The sequence below is a fragment of the Aspergillus versicolor genome (genome assembly GCF_001890125.1).
Source record: "Aspergillus versicolor CBS 583.65 unplaced genomic scaffold ASPVEscaffold_16, whole genome shotgun sequence".
Classification (NCBI taxonomy): domain Eukaryota; kingdom Fungi; phylum Ascomycota; class Eurotiomycetes; order Eurotiales; family Aspergillaceae; genus Aspergillus; species Aspergillus versicolor.
In genome coordinates, this window is record NW_024467539.1 from 89,360 (window position 1) to 104,044 (window position 14,685).

The 14,685-nt window shown below is 53.7% G+C and overlaps 8 protein-coding genes across 8 annotated transcripts; 7 read left to right on the forward strand and 1 right to left on the reverse strand.

The window, feature by feature from the left end:
• Positions 1 to 296: 296 nt before the first annotated feature.
• nscD (prenyltransferase nscD) lies at positions 297 to 1,910 on the forward strand. The gene has a single exon (XM_040813830.1). It carries the CDS (start codon positions 357 to 359, stop codon positions 1,722 to 1,724), a length of 1,368 nt encoding a protein of 455 aa, XP_040674253.1. The 5' UTR covers positions 297 to 356; the 3' UTR covers positions 1,725 to 1,910.
• A 419-nt stretch (positions 1,911 to 2,329) lies between these two features.
• On the forward strand, positions 2,330 to 3,629 carry nscC (FAD-dependent monooxygenase nscC; the record flags this gene model as incomplete). The annotated part of the gene is made up of 2 exons (XM_040807975.1): positions 2,330 to 2,855; positions 2,914 to 3,629. The coding sequence occupies 2 exons, from the start codon at positions 2,330 to 2,332 to the stop codon at positions 3,627 to 3,629; spliced, it is 1,242 nt and encodes a 413-aa protein (XP_040674254.1).
• A 753-nt stretch (positions 3,630 to 4,382) lies between these two features.
• Positions 4,383 to 6,717, forward strand: nscR (Zn(II)2Cys6 domain-containing transcription factor nscR; the record flags this gene model as incomplete). Its single annotated transcript, XM_040810877.1, has 4 exons — positions 4,383 to 4,745; positions 4,792 to 4,920; positions 4,974 to 5,477; positions 5,539 to 6,717. 4 exons carry the CDS (start codon positions 4,383 to 4,385, stop codon positions 6,715 to 6,717), a joined length of 2,175 nt encoding a protein of 724 aa, XP_040674255.1.
• Positions 6,718 to 7,102: 385 nt separating this feature from the next.
• nscB (metallo-beta-lactamase type thioesterase nscB) lies at positions 7,103 to 8,455 on the forward strand. Its single transcript, XM_040808847.1, has 2 exons — positions 7,103 to 7,329; positions 7,396 to 8,455. The coding sequence occupies exons 1-2, from the start codon at positions 7,120 to 7,122 to the stop codon at positions 8,146 to 8,148; spliced, it is 963 nt and encodes a 320-aa protein (XP_040674256.1). The 5' UTR covers positions 7,103 to 7,119; the 3' UTR covers positions 8,149 to 8,455.
• ASPVEDRAFT_156136 (uncharacterized protein) lies at positions 8,433 to 9,178 on the forward strand (the record flags this gene model as incomplete). The annotated part of the gene is made up of 1 exon (XM_040808503.1): positions 8,433 to 9,178. The coding sequence occupies one exon, from the start codon at positions 8,433 to 8,435 to the stop codon at positions 9,123 to 9,125; it is 693 nt and encodes a 230-aa protein (XP_040674257.1). The 3' UTR covers positions 9,126 to 9,178.
• A 488-nt stretch (positions 9,179 to 9,666) lies between these two features.
• Positions 9,667 to 11,600, forward strand: ASPVEDRAFT_89712 (MFS transporter; the record flags this gene model as incomplete). Its single annotated transcript, XM_040818672.1, has 3 exons — positions 9,667 to 10,109; positions 10,158 to 11,276; positions 11,327 to 11,600. The coding sequence occupies 3 exons, from the start codon at positions 9,667 to 9,669 to the stop codon at positions 11,598 to 11,600; spliced, it is 1,836 nt and encodes a 611-aa protein (XP_040674258.1).
• Positions 11,601 to 11,863: 263 nt separating this feature from the next.
• ASPVEDRAFT_89713 (uncharacterized protein) lies at positions 11,864 to 13,477 on the reverse strand (the record flags this gene model as incomplete). The annotated part of the gene is made up of 5 exons (XM_040818673.1): positions 11,864 to 12,139; positions 12,195 to 12,647; positions 12,722 to 13,068; positions 13,122 to 13,418; positions 13,468 to 13,477. The coding sequence occupies 5 exons, from the start codon at positions 13,475 to 13,477 to the stop codon at positions 11,864 to 11,866; spliced, it is 1,383 nt and encodes a 460-aa protein (XP_040674259.1).
• A 359-nt stretch (positions 13,478 to 13,836) lies between these two features.
• On the forward strand, positions 13,837 to 14,169 carry ASPVEDRAFT_89714 (uncharacterized protein; the record flags this gene model as incomplete). The annotated part of the gene is made up of 1 exon (XM_040818674.1): positions 13,837 to 14,169. One exon carries the CDS (start codon positions 13,837 to 13,839, stop codon positions 14,167 to 14,169), a length of 333 nt encoding a protein of 110 aa, XP_040674260.1.
• Positions 14,170 to 14,685: the final 516 nt, after the last annotated feature.

The window sequence follows — 14,685 nt, forward strand, 5'->3', positions numbered from 1 at the left end:
ATTGTGTCCAGCGTTCAATTGTGCGGCCAGAGGGGATATCTATAAACATCTCCCTTCAGCTCAATTCCGGTGCTTCCATAGGCCGAGATGGATTGTACGCCCTTTGTCAAAGTCCGACAGATGCAAAATCCGAAAGATACGAGGATAGATGTCTCGCGGCCGTCAGCTCGTGTTGGCGTCGACGGTGCAGAGGCCGAAGAGCGAGAATGACACGCGAGTCGCAAACTCCGATGGGAACAGGCAGTAGATAATAAAATGCCTGCTGGAGAAGGAAAGTATCATGCAGCTTTGTTTAATTTGAAACTAAGATTTACCTGAAATCGATTCACATTTGTACCGCAACTCGTCTGACCAACATGTCGCCCAGTATTGTCAATGGCAGCAAGGCCCGTATCCCATCTCCAGGATACAGCAAGCCGCTGCCCATCTTTGATGCTCTTTACCGCTCACTTCCAGCTGGTACCGATGATGAACAGTTCTGGTGGAAGCTCACCGGACGCCACCTTGCCCGCATGATGCTCGAGGCAGGCTATCCAGAAGCCCGCCAGGTGGAGTGTTTGCTATTCCATCGCTTCACCATCGTGCCAACCTTTGGTCCTCAGCCAGTCTCTAGCGAGCCCTGGTACAGGAGCCGCGTGGCCGCGAGCGCAGGAGACGGTGCCCCAATCAGCTACAGCTGGCGCTTTGGCACGGCGGAGAAGCAGCCCTACATTCGCAACTACATCGAGCCTCTGGGTCCTCTGACAGGCACTGCCGCAGACCCAAACAACGAGGTTGCAACAAAGTCGCTTCTGAACGACTTCGCCAAGTCCCTGCCGAATGTGGACATGTCCCTGTTCTGGACCTTTGAACCCCATCTGCGCAATCAGTTCTCCAGCAAGGCCGAGCGCGAGCAGTACGCAGGGCCATCAGTACTCACCGGCGTGGAGATGCTCCCCGATTCCAACGCTATTGATATCAAAATGTACCTGTACCCGCGCATCCCCGAGCAGATCAACAAGCTCCTCAGCACAACCCTCCCGCTGGCAATGCAGGAGGCCTACGGGGAGAACGTCTCGCTTGAAAGTCTGAACGTGGTCAAGGATTTCCTGAGCAATCACCCAGACGGGCGTCAGCTCAGCCCTCGTGGAACTACCGCCATCGACTGCTGCAAGATTGACGAGTCGCGGCTGAAGTTCTACATGGCGACGCCCAACACTTGCTTCGACCACATCGCATCCGTGATGACCATCGGCGGGCTCCGACCACTCTCTGCAAAGCACCTCACGAGCCTGCGCGAGCTGTGGTACGAGCTCAATGGGCTGCCAGCAGACTTCCCTACGTCGGAGCCCGTTCCCACGCCGGAGGGCCAGGACGCAAATGCCATGAGCCACAAGGGTGTTGGCTTCTACTATGATATCCAGCCAGCACTTGCTCTTCCGGACGTCAAGATATTCATCGATGTCCGCAAGCACACGAAGAGTGACATGGCCGCTGCAGAAACGGTGGTCAGCTTCCTGGAACGCCATGGACGCGGGCCAAATCCCCGAGCCTATCTGAACGTTTTGCGGGACATTGTGCCAGTCGAAGAACTCGAGGCTCGCACGGGTGTCCAGGCTTTCTACTCTGTTGCGGTTAAGAAGGACGAGTTTGATATTACTGCGTACTTTATACCGCAGATCTATCGCCGGTTTGCGGCGGTGCAGGTCGAGTTGAATGGGCAGCGCCGGAGCAGGTTCGAGTAGGCAGGGAAATAGGATGCGGGGTTAGGATAGTTTAGCTCTTCAATTGAAAGTGACACTTTATTTCGTACTCTGGAAGTAAACCCAACGGAAAGAAGGGGGTTGCATCTACTTGCAGCAATATATACATGTCTACGCCACGTCGATGAATGAACAAGCAGACCAAGCCTCACTACCTTTAGCCACCAATAAATATTTTCTATTGTCTCTACTTCCTTGGCGATAGCCGACGGAACGACGCAATGATTCGAGATCTAACGGAGTTCTGTCTATTATTGCTTGTAGTATTCCAGCAGGACGACAGGTTCGACAGAGCATCGAGGCCGGGAGAGCCCCGTGCTGATCCGGCGATAATTATGCTAACTAGCGAATTTACAGCATCCATTGCTAATTATAGCTGGTATTCCGCATAGCAAGGGGGGCCTTTGGCCGGCGTTGGTCTGTGGTTGGCAAAAGCCGGTGCGTAAAAGCCGATTACGCTCGATTAGCCAGCGGCTTTTAACAAGCAGACCGGTGTTATAGCAGCTCTGTGATGTCTACCACGGCAATATAGCAGTACTGCGGCTTTGCATGTCTTGAGGTGCATTCACAAAGAAACTGCCGCGACAATGACGAAAACGCACGAGACATCGCAGCTCCCCATCCTCATCATCGGGGCCGGGCTTTCAGGCCTCACTACCGCCCGCCTGCTTACGAACAGCGGCATCCCAAACATAGTATTCGAAGCTTCCAGCCCAGACCGCAGCCAGGGATTCGCAATCAGTCTTCGAGAATGGGGGTATGAGGCCTTGCTGTCCGCACTAGGGGGGCTGCCACTGAGGAGTCTGCTTCGGGGCGCAGCGCCGGATCGCGAAGTTGGCGGACAGGGCTGGATTGACCAGATTATGTGGGACAATGGTACGGGCGACAAACTGTTTGTGCCAGACGAGGCGACAAAGCAGGAGATTGTGCGCGTGAACAGGAATGCGCTGCGCAGGTGGATCAGCGACAGCGGCGAGGAGGAGCTGGATGTGCGTCATGGGCATCGACTCAAAACTGTCACTGGTCGACTGGGCGATGTGACCGTGGTCTTTGAGAATGGGGCATCGTATCGAGGGGCCATGGTGGTTGCTGCCGATGGAGTAAATTCGACTGGTGGACTAGCCCTAATCCCTCCCCCCTACACCCACAATCAAACTGACTGGCCGCATAGTCCGAGCGCAAATTCTCCCCAACGTCGTGCCCGAGACGGTCCCAGCGATTCTTTACCACGGCGAGTGGCAGCTCCCCAGGGCCGACTTTGACCGGCTGTTTCGACCGCTGTGCGGAAACTCCAACATCCTCGCGGGCATTGGCGACGGCTTCAACGCCCCGTTCGCCGTGTGCAATATGACAAGGAATGTGATTCATATGGACTGGTCGTACTCGCGCCCTGTGTCTGCTTCCAGCGACCAGGACACGCTGTACCGGCCGAATCTTTCGGCCACGGAGGCGAAACAAGCTCCCCCAGCGCTACTCGACGAGCTAGAGTCGCGCCAGCTTGCTGAGCCGTGGAGCCTTTTCCTCAATCGAGAAGCCATCGAGGGCCACCGCGTGTTCCACTGGACTGTCCGATGTGTGCATGTGACGCGTGCTGAGATGCAGCATGCTGCTGAGCAAGGGGTCGTCTTCGTGGGCGACTCATGGCATGCGATGCCCATCTTCGGTGGGGAAGGGGGCAACCATGCCATTGTCGACGGCGTCGAGCTTGCGGCTGCGATGGCGGATCGCCCTAGGTCGGATATCGATTCTGCGATTGATATTTACTACAATCAAGCGTGGAAGCGATCGCAGGACGCCGTTCGGCGGTCTAAACAGCGATTCTATGCACTGCACCAGCCGATGGCTCACTGGAGGGAGATTCGTCGAAAGAGGGAATCTGCCACTTGATGAGACATAAACAGCTCACCCCTTGCACAGACAAGTATTGCCACCAGCTGAAGGCCTCCTTTGGTCTGACGCAGACTGGTCGTGCCGAGAAAAGGCTGAAGGAGCCAGGACGTCGAATTGCTGCCTGGGAGATCGTATTCACTAGGAAGGGCGGGGCGCTCGTATTCGACTCAAACAAGGAAATCCAAGAAAGCTTCCAGCTGCTCAAGCTCCCAAGATAATCAAAATTAAGGATTTTACTGGCCCCATCCCCGTATTGGCAGGGCTTGTCAGGCACGAGCCATTCACACGCGACACTTCTTTTTCCTCTTCGAACCAAGATCGGACAAAAGCTATTCATAGATCTGCAGGCAATCTGATCCTGCCCGTCCCGTCGATCTTGCTATTGAAGAATGTAAGACAAGATAAGGATGTAGTGCTGGTGATGGCGCGGGACATTCCAGGGATGCCCTCACATCTCCACGGGCGTCCGCACTCCACATCTGAGAGCTATCATCTGCTTCCATTTTTAGTTCTCACTTGTTGCAGTGGATCGAGGCCTCGCAAGGTCCCACTGGACTAAATCGTGGAAGACGTCCGGCCCTGTCGTCGGATGCTCGCTTGCATGGCCTAGTTACATTGCTAACGCCCCCTCCTCGTGTTCGCTACATGCTTACCCCGTGTTCATATATACCCCTTGACAGTGGAAAGCCTATATAGATACTCATGGGGGCCAGCGGCTGGTTGACAAACCTAGCTTAGGGTATTATAAAAATGGAGAGGCGCAATCGGCAAAGACACGCCGAAACACCACGTCTGACCTGCGAGCTGTGCCGTACGCGCAAGGTGAAGTGCGACAAGGCCAATCCATGCAGTAATTGTGTGGCTGTTGGCGTTGTGTGCGTTCCTGTCCATCGGCCACGCCTTCCTCGTGGTATCCATGCGAAACGCCAACGCCGGCTGTCGCCTACACCTTCACTTGACACTGCAGAGACAATGGAAGCCAAAGCAGGCCCGTCGCCCAGTGCAGTAACTACGGATGATAAGGACTTTACGCAGCGTATTCGTCATCTTGAGGAGCTGGTTGACAGCATGCGTTCGTCAATTCTGAGCCCATACTCGACACCGCTTGAGAAGGTCAGTTAGTCGAGCTGTTGCAACCAATTACGCTGACGTGATGCAGCCGGTTGGTGGCATTGCCCAGCCGTCATCAGCAGGGGAAGTACCATGGACTCCATCTTTGGAGACAGGGCTTGAGGAGAAAGCCCTCGCGGAAGACCTCGGGTGCTTTCGGGGGAGTCTGGATGCTGAGGTAGGAGGTGTCATAGCCATACTACCAATTCAATCTAACTGACGTTATTGCAGGCGATAAATGACTTTCCCGACGTAATGCCTAATAAATCACAGACTGCAGTGGAGATATGTCCAACGTCAAAGACCTCCAGTCTAGACAACAGCATCCAAGGTGGATGGCTCCGAGTCCTGGGCCTGGCCAGCAATAGCCTCACCTGCGACTGGCCCTCCATGCCCGAAGATAGGGAGATGACACGGCAGCTCTGCGAGGTCTATCTTCAGCAAGTAGACCCCGTTATTAAAATCTTGCACCGCCCATCTGTCGAGAAGTGGATGATTCGGGGCCAACAATACCTCTCATATATGCCCGGTGACGTGGCTGTCGACGCGTTAGGATTCTCGGTCCGCTTTGCAGCTGCAGCGAGCTTAACAGAGGATCAATGCATGGCACGCTTCTGCACAAGCAGGTGTCGCCTCGTGGCAGATACTCGAGCAGCCTGTGAGTCTGCGCTGGATAAAAGCGGCTTGTTGGCGTCACCCAGCGTTGCAGCGCTACAGGCATTCGTCTTATACCTGGTGAGTCCCTTTGTAGTAATGAACTAGTAACAGTGGGGACTGATTGATTCTTTTCTGGTAGATTGCTAGAGGGTGCACAGACAACAGTCAGGCCGCCTGGACCCTCTCTGCAGTAGCCGTCAGGCTGGCAAAGGCACTGAATCTCCACAGGGAAACGGACACGAACCAGACATTCTTCGATCAACAGATGTGCAGACGACTGTGGCTCACAGTCTGTCTTTTGGACCTGAAAGCATCACTCAAGCAAGCCTCCGAACCGATCATTAGCCCTAACGAGGCAGCATCAACCTTCTCCCTACCTAAAAACATTAATGACGCAGACTTTGATCCAAGCACAGCCCACGAGGTACCAGAAAGAGAGGAACTAACAGATACCACATTCGCATTGGTCACATACCATCTCCAGTTGGCAGGGCGTGCCCTGAATTTCGACGCTGCCGTATCAGTTGAAGGCCAGCAAGCCAAACAGAAGCACGCGGAGCGATTCGAAAATAATGCACTCCGTCTCTTGCACTTTTGCGACCCGGAGTCCTCACTCTTCGCATGGTTCACCTGGCACGGCACACAATGCCTCGTCTCAGGGGCACGCCTCTCTTCTTTACGACCGTTGAAACGGCCGCAGGCTCAAGGTAGCAACCATCCAGCGCAGTGTGCGTCCTCCAACCCGAGTGAAAGCAGTACAAAGGTTCTCCGCCTCACCCTCAAAGTGCTGGAGAAGGCGCAGCTGATGCATACCGATCCACGCGGTGAAGGATTCCGCTGGTATGTGACGATTCCGTGGCATGCGGTGGCTACAGCCGTGACAGAGAGCATGGCTTGCGGCGATGAGGGTCTTGTTCGCCTCGCGTGGCCGATCATAGAAGCATCCTATGCCCTTTTCCAGACTGAAACAAGTCACAATGGCTTAGGCAACCACGGAGGAGTCCATAGTCAGCTGGAGACCTTGATGGCCCAGGGGCGACAGCAGCTAGGGCCTCTTTTACAACAGCAAGCCAGCCCCTGTCCGTCATTAGCATTTGGTGGCAGCAGTGCCGCAAATTCACCGCGATATAGCGACAGTTTAAACCTATACCAACCTCCAGCTACCCGCAATCGCGCGCCGAAGCCGGCACTCGATCCCTTGCTGCTTTTTCCGTTTGATGGTAACGAACAGCCAAATCCATTAGGGTCAGGCCGATGCCCGGGACGGGAGTGGATTGGCCATGATGAAGCTTGCTGGTCATGCATGTTTTTATGTTGAGGCCAAATACTACGCGGGATATACGGTCCCAAATGATGGCCAACTCTGCAGCCTGCTCTGGACTTTATGTATAAAGATAGCATTAGAATAAAAGCATCATGGACGAATTTAATATAACAAGAATCTTCGGAAACATTAAATCTCGGCCACGATATGAGGTCTGACTTGAAGCATCATGGCAACCTGGACGTTGCGTGCCTACCACGTAATCCTTATTGCCCTTGTACTTTTCTCCTGTCGGAGAGGAAGGTATTGGACGACAGGCAGAGCAGTCATGTTCGGGTTTTGCACCCCTGTTTTCGGGTTTTACCACTTCGATAGTGTGGCAAGAGGGCGCCGAATATATCACCGGGTACACAACGCGTTACCATCAGCGCCCTCAATACTCCGCAGCGCAATGAAATGGCCCTCCGTATGCCTTTCAATCAAGACTTCTGGCAGGAATACCTCGCCGGCCAGGAAGCTAGCCTCCCTGTGTTACCTGACATTTCAACCCTCAGCAATCGAGTGACTCGCATCCTGGGCGGCAACCCAGGCGCGATGCATCTACAAGGCACAAACACGTATCTGGTCGGGACTGGTCGAGAGCGGATTCTCATTGACACGGGACAGGTTAGGCTCATCGTCTTGGAAACAGAGAACTGGTAATTAAAATGGAATTGAAGTTGACTTATGCAGGGGCTCCCCGTCTGGCTCAACCGCATCGCCGACCTCCTCAGCAGCCACGACATCTCAATTTCTCACATCCTCCTTACGCATTGGCACGGGGACCATACAGGTGGTGTCCCCGATTTGATTTCGCATGAGCCATCCTTAGCTAGACACGTATACAAGGCGCTGCCGGACCGTGACCAAAATGGGATCGACGACGGCCAGATTTTCAGCGTGCCGGGGGCAACAATCCGTGCGATCTTCACACCTGGACACTCGATAGACCACATGTGCTTCCTACTCGAGGAGGAAAATGCCCTCTTCACGGGCGATAATGTGCTGGGGCATGGGTATAGCGTTGCCCCGGATCTCGGGCAGTATATGCAGAGCCTGGAGCGGATGAAGGGCTTGGGGGCTACCCTGGGATATCCGGCGCATGGCGCGGTAATCGAGGATCTGAACGCAAGGGTGGAAGAGTATATCCACCACAAGGAGGTAAGGGTGCGCGGGGTTTTGTCGGTACTGGTTAAGGAGAGAGAAAGGGTCAGTAATGAAGGTACGCCTGGGAGGATGAGAGTCCGGAAAGGGGGAATGACACTGCGCGAGATTGTGCGAGCGGTATTTGGGACGGTTCCAGAAGAGGTCATTGAACAGGCTTTGGCGCCATTTCTGCTGCAGGTTCTGTGGAAGCTGACAGAAGACCGCCGAGTAGGCTTTGAGCCTGGGGATCCGTGGAAGCGAAAGTGGTTTGCTGTTGTTTCTGCCAGGCAGTTGAAATGATTGCCAGACTGACATACCCATGCCTAATTAAGCTTAAGTCCAACTAGATTGGTGGCTATGATGATGTAGGTGAATGACTCCGATCTTTGGAACAGGTCAGTTTTCCAGGCCGTGGACCTGGGTGTATAGTGAATAGAGCATTTGTTTACCCCAAGTCTAGACCCTTGATGTTTGCTTTTGCTGTTTATGGGCCCATTGTGCGTTTATGTAGGGTTACTCCTCCACTTTCTGAACTTCCTTTTCAGAAGCTTTTGTGTGTGTGCTGTGTGTGTGCGTGATGTACAATGGCAGTTTTGACAACTCTCCCCGAGGTCCTTACATTCTCCCTTCTCTTGCTGCTTGTATGGACTGCAGTTGATGTCTATGTGACGAGATATGGTCTTATCCCCGCCGCCAGGCCCTTGACTAGAGTCCATAACTGGTTCTATGCCGCAGTCTCCCTCGTTATGCTTCTTCAGATCCTCCACGATGATGCCAAAGACAGCTTCACCATCCGGTATATCTTCCATCTCTCCAAGTTCTACGAATCTCTCGACATTCTCCTCGTCTGCGCGTCAGGTAGTCAAATCGGCAGACCACTCGCCTTCCACCACTTCACAACGCCGTACCTCACCTACATGCGATACCTGAGTCACCACGGCGGATGGCGCCCGTTTGCCGCTCTGAACAACTTGCACCACTTTCTTGTGTACACATTCTTCGCCCGTGGGATCAAAGCTAGTGCAATTCTGAGATCTGTTTTACCATGCACGGGGATTTTACAGCTGATCGTGAGTGTCTGGGTTGATATGATGTATGGGCTGGACAAATACAATGGTGGATCGGAGCCATGGTGGCCGAACCTGGGTGCAGTGATTCTCGTAGGCGGATACTTTGTGCTCTTCTTCCAGGGATTTGGCTTTCGTGTGGGACAGAAATTATTTCTCTTTGGGGGTGTTTTGGGCGTGTTTTTGATATTAAGGGCGTTGATAGTGTAGACAGCATTGCTGCCTGAGGCTGCGTAAGAAAAAGCTCGATCCGGTTAGTGTGGAACGGTCTCGGCGTACCATGGAAAACGATGGAAAGCCTTAAAAAACCATGAAATATCTGCGTTGCCATTGGTTTTACCGGTAACTTACGCCGGGGAAGGAATCACGTGCATACCACCGTTTTCAACAGGAGTGACATAATGATGCTGGATCGGACAAGTTGGAGCTTCAGTTAATTGATTAGACGAATCGAAACAATAGCAACACTCGCAGCAGCCCTGCAGCAGCCCTGCAGTATACCTGCGTCTTGTTTGAGTCGGTAGTTGCGACCACCATTGTTGCCGCCGGTGGGTCAGTCGGTTAACTCGGCCTCGCCTCAGTTTGATCTGGGCTGTTCCCTGATTTTTTGGCTGTTTCTCTGTCGCGACTGCACTGTTTAACCTGTGATAAGTCTTGTCGCTGGACATACTGCATTATCAAGCTGGGCGGAGAAACTGAGATTGCCTGCAGCTCCATCCAGAACTGATATACCATATCAGATCCCCGCAGGATGAGCGCCAAGAGCGCCGAGAAGCAGCAGGTCGACGCAGATGGACAGGCCCAGGCGCAGGAACGATCATCACAGTATGAAGAAAAGTCTGACGACGCCGGGAGACCCTCATCCACAGGCAGTCTGAGTTCCTCGTCGGGCTCCAGCAGCTCTGTCGACTATGACCCCCAGTTTCGCCGCCTGCAGTCGCGCAATACCGAAGTGGATCTGGAGCGCCAGAGAACCAGTGCATCGCAGGCACTGAGTCGCATTGAAACCCAGCGGCTGCAGCATTCGATGACAGTTGGTGAGGATGTCACTTCACGACCGTCAAAGCTGCCGCTGCCTCCGTTTGGCGCGGGCAAGCCCTATCCGCCACAGCTGCCAAACCGCGAGGATTTTGTCGTGGAATTCGATGGGCCAGACGATCCTTTATATCCCCAGAACTGGCCTCTGAAGAGGAAGTACGTGCTCGTGATTTGTATATTTTATTTCGTGGCTAACCCTGGTAGAATCTACACGAGCGCCATTCTGGCATATACCAGTCTGTGCTCGACTTTTGACTCCGCCATTTTCAGCGCATCATCTACAAACATCGCGACCTATTTCGGCGTCGGTCTCGAGGTTGCTGTCCTGTCCAGCACCATGTACATCATGGGCTATGCCACCGGGCCCCTAATCTGGGCCCCCCTCTCTGAACTCAATGGCCGTCGTCCGGGCATCATTATTGGCATGTTTGGATTCGCCATCTTTAACACGGCAGTCGCCGTTTCCAAGGATATCCAAACCCTCATGATCTGTCGCTTCTTTAGCGGTGTGTTTGGCAGTGCGCCTCTTGCAGTCGTGGCTGCTGTGTTCTCCGAAATCTACAGCAATCGCACCCGCGGCGCTGCCATCTCCTGTTTCTCTGCTACGGTCTTCTTGGGTCCTCTCCTCGCCCCATTCATCGGGGGCTTCATTAATATGTCTTATCTCGGATGGCGCTGGACGGCCTATGTCCCGGCATTCATGGGATATGCCGCCTTCGTCCTGAACCTGCTCTTTCTTAAGGAGTCATACCCACCTGTCGTTCTTGTCGCAAAGGCTGCTGAGCTCCGTCGTCGTACCAAGAACTGGGGTATTCATGCCAAGCAGGAAGAGATTGAGGTTGATTTTAGAGAGTTGATGGTGAAAAACTTCTCTCGCCCGCTTCGCATGCTCTTTGGTGAGCCTCTTATTCTAGCTGTGACGATATACCTCAGTTTCATCTACGGGCTGCTCTATTGTTTCTTGACCGCATATACCATTGTTTTCCAAGGGGTGTATTACATGAACCCTGGTGTTGGCGGCCTCCCCTTGTTCGGCATGGTTGTTGGCTTGCTCATTGCTACAGCATACATCATTTACTCTAGCAAAGGGTACAACAAAAAGCTCGACGCGAACGGCGGCGTTCCTATTCCCGAGTGGCGCTGTCCTCCTGTCATACTCGGCGGCGCCCTCTTTGCTGCTGGACTGTTCTGGTTCGGATGGACTGGATTCACATCCTCCGTCCACTGGATCGTGCCAACATTGAGTGGTCTGTTCACTGGATTCGGCCTATTGGTCATCTTCATCCAATTGTTCAACTACCTGATCGATACCTATCTTATGTTGTAAGTTTCCTTTCTCATTGACACCCGTTCCTGTCTAATGCCCTCCATAGTGCCGCCTCTGCCATTGCTGCCAACACCTTCTGCCGCTCTTTTGTCGCTGCAAGTTTCCCGCTCTTCTCTCGCCAGATGTTCCAGAACATGGGTGTCCAGTGGGCCTCGACTCTCCTGGGCTGTGTTGCGGCCTGCCTTGTTCCTATTCCAGTAGCCTTCTACTTCTATGGCGATAGACTCAGAATGAAGAGTAAATTCGCTCCTTACTCTGGGCCGTCCTCAGAGAACCATGCACCGGAGGGAGAAGCAGAGGCAGATACTGAAGCTCATTAAATACCTTGACGATTGTATAGTTTCAAAGAAGCCTAGAAAATAATATAATTAATATAGATGGCAACTAATTTTATATTTATGCATTAAGAAAAATCCAAAAGAAAACCTAATTATATTCCATATTAAAGAATAGTAATAGATACCAATCTTGTTTTAGTAGAATAACAGGCAGATAAACACGCAGGACTGATCCTGCTCCAGTCACTCGTGCGGGTATGGCTGGAGGGTCGTGAGTTTGAGTGCGCGAATACTGTCCCCCAGGCTCAAAATAATGACGGGCCATCAACCCCGCTGATCTGAGCGAAAACGTGATCGATAACACGAGCAGTCGTATCAACAATGATATCTACTTCCGCCTTGCTGACGTTATAGGGAGGCGCAAGGAGGACATGGTGGCCGTGCGTGCCGTCCACAGTGCCCGATGCCGCATACAGAGAGATTGCGTAGTTCGGCGTCAATCCTGTGTCCTGGATATACGTAGCCACAGGGATCTCAGTCGGCCAAGGCTGCTTGGTTGCCTTATCCTTCACAAACTCAATCTAAGCACCCTCGGTTAATTGTGCACAGCGGCTTCGCCAAGAAAGAAAGACATACTCCCCAGAACAGTCCCTTCCCCCGGACGTCGCCCACGTATGGATGCGAACCCAGGCGGTTCCGCAGCTGCTGTCCCAAATAAGCGCCCATGCTGCGCACATTCTCCAGCAGGTTATCCTCCTTGATGATTTTCTGTACCGCCAAGGCCGCCGCACACGACACCGGATGTCCCTGGTACGTGTGGCCATGTCGGAAGGCACCCGAGCCCTTGTCAAGCGCCTCGACGATTTTCTCACTGATCAGGACCCCAGACACGGGCATGTACCCACCTCCCAGGGCTTTTCCGATGGTCTGAAGATCGGGCACGACATGCTCCTGTTCCCAGGCGTGCAGGGTGCCGCAGCGGCCCATGCCGCACATGACCTCGTCGAGAATGAAGAGCGCACCGTATTTGTCGCAGACAACCTTCATGGCCTTGAGGTATCCTGTCACCGCAGGGACGGCGCCGAGAGCCTGTGTAACAAGGAGTTGTCGTTAGATTCTACATGTAGGACGGGGACGGGCATGGAACAGGGCGAGTCACGTACAGCACCGACGACGGGCTCTGCGATGAAGGCACAGACAGTGTCGGGCCCGACGCGCTGGAACTCGGCATCGAGTTCGTCGGCGAGCCGGCGGACGTACTCCGTTTCTGACTCGTTCTCTTTCATGCCGCGGTAGGGGAAGCACGGAGATACGTGGGATGTGTTCTGGGAGAGAAGGGGTTCGAACGGCTGGCGACGGGAGACATGGCCGCCTGCCCCGAGCGCACCAAGTGTGATGCCGTGATAGGAAGGAAGACGTCCGATGAACCGAGTGCGCTGGGGCTGGGGGATGGGCAACTCGAGGAAGTACTGGCGGGCTAGCTTCAATGCGGCTTCGACTGCTTCAGAGCCTGCGGTGAAGGGTTAGCGGTGGTTCTTCGCATACTTGTATGGGCTTTGATACCGGAGCTGACCACGTAGAGCTTTGTCATTTTACCCCCCGTGGAGTCGCAGAGGAAGGTTGCCAGCTCCTCGGACACGTCGGTGCTAAAGAACGCCGTATGACAGTAGGCCAACTTGTTGATCTGGTCGATGACCATCTGGCTGACCTTCTCGTGGCCGTGTCCAAGACACGAGACAGCCGCACCGCCGGTGGCGTCGAGGAATTTGGTCCCATCTTCCAGGAAGAGATAGCTACCCTTGCCCCTGACGGCTTTCTTAGGTATAAAACGAGTGTCGCGGTGGAGGACGGCACTGGTAACTTGTATCCTGGTGAGTAGAAGGCGTCAGAGATATTATACTGTACGTACTGTGGGTCATGGTGGAGGAAACGTCGAAACCAGACAGTGATGAATGAATTGGTCAGGTAAGCAATGGCTCTTTTAACAACCAAAGGACCTGTGGACCTTATCTTCGTTCAGCTCCCAGTTGCCGAAGCATCCACCAACGTATACAAAGACATCCCGATTTGCCACCCCGAAATGCGAAAGCCGAGATGCGAAAGCCTGATCCCGACGCCATTTGCGCCTCAGGTCTGTGATGACAAGACTATTTTAACCGCCGTGATCACCCATCTAGCTGCTCCAAGTCGCTCTCGCCTTGAAAGACAACCCAGACGGTAACCACAATCTCAACTCTAAGCCCGTTCACCCGCACACACCTCCGAACTGGAAATGACCATGTCAGATATCACACTCTCCTACTCCGACGGACAGCCATCCACGACCGGCATTGAGGCTGTCAACGAGGTACTACGCGCTGTAGGCGTCCACATCAGCCAGCCTCCTGTTCCCGCCGAGGCTCGTCCGATCCTAGAAGCGTCTAAGACCCGGGCGCTCTCAGAGGACGAGCAGGCCGAGCTGCTTTCAATGTTTAGCCTAAGCCGCAGCGACCTACTAGCGCACATCCAGCTTTCCGGCCGCACGCCCGAGGTGCATGACGGCGGCCTCGATACCTCCGAGCACGGGGTCGCTCCGTACCCAAAGGTCTATGCGCGTGGCCATGCCGTTTGACGTCCAGGCCCGGGAGCCGTTGCCGTTACCCCAGTCATACAAACTCAGCATGAACAATGCCTGGCCCGTACTGATATCCATGGCCGTTGCAGCATGAGTCATGATGGTCCGGCGAACATGATTTGCGAAAGTTTCAGACGCTGTCCCCGGAGTTCCATACATTTGGACCAGTTCAGGGATAAACCTGGCACTCAGAGACAGAATGCCACAGAGTAGCAAGTTAGAAACAGCCTTGCTGTCGAGAAGTTTCAAGAAGGTAGGTTGATGGAAGAACGCGAATTCAGGGTACTGTCTGACATATATATGGAATGCCTTTTCGAGTAGCTCTTGATTCAAGTTTGTCAAAAGGTCGTGGTCTTGATCTCCCCTGGAACCCACATCGCCCTCGCCTGAGGCCGGTGGTGCATTTGCGACGGGGGTTGTAAATGCATCGCCTATGTCTTGACGTCCACATTGTCGTTCAGTGCTTCTGGCCGAAGCATCTCTTCTGGGTCGATTCGACCGATGTCTTGGTCT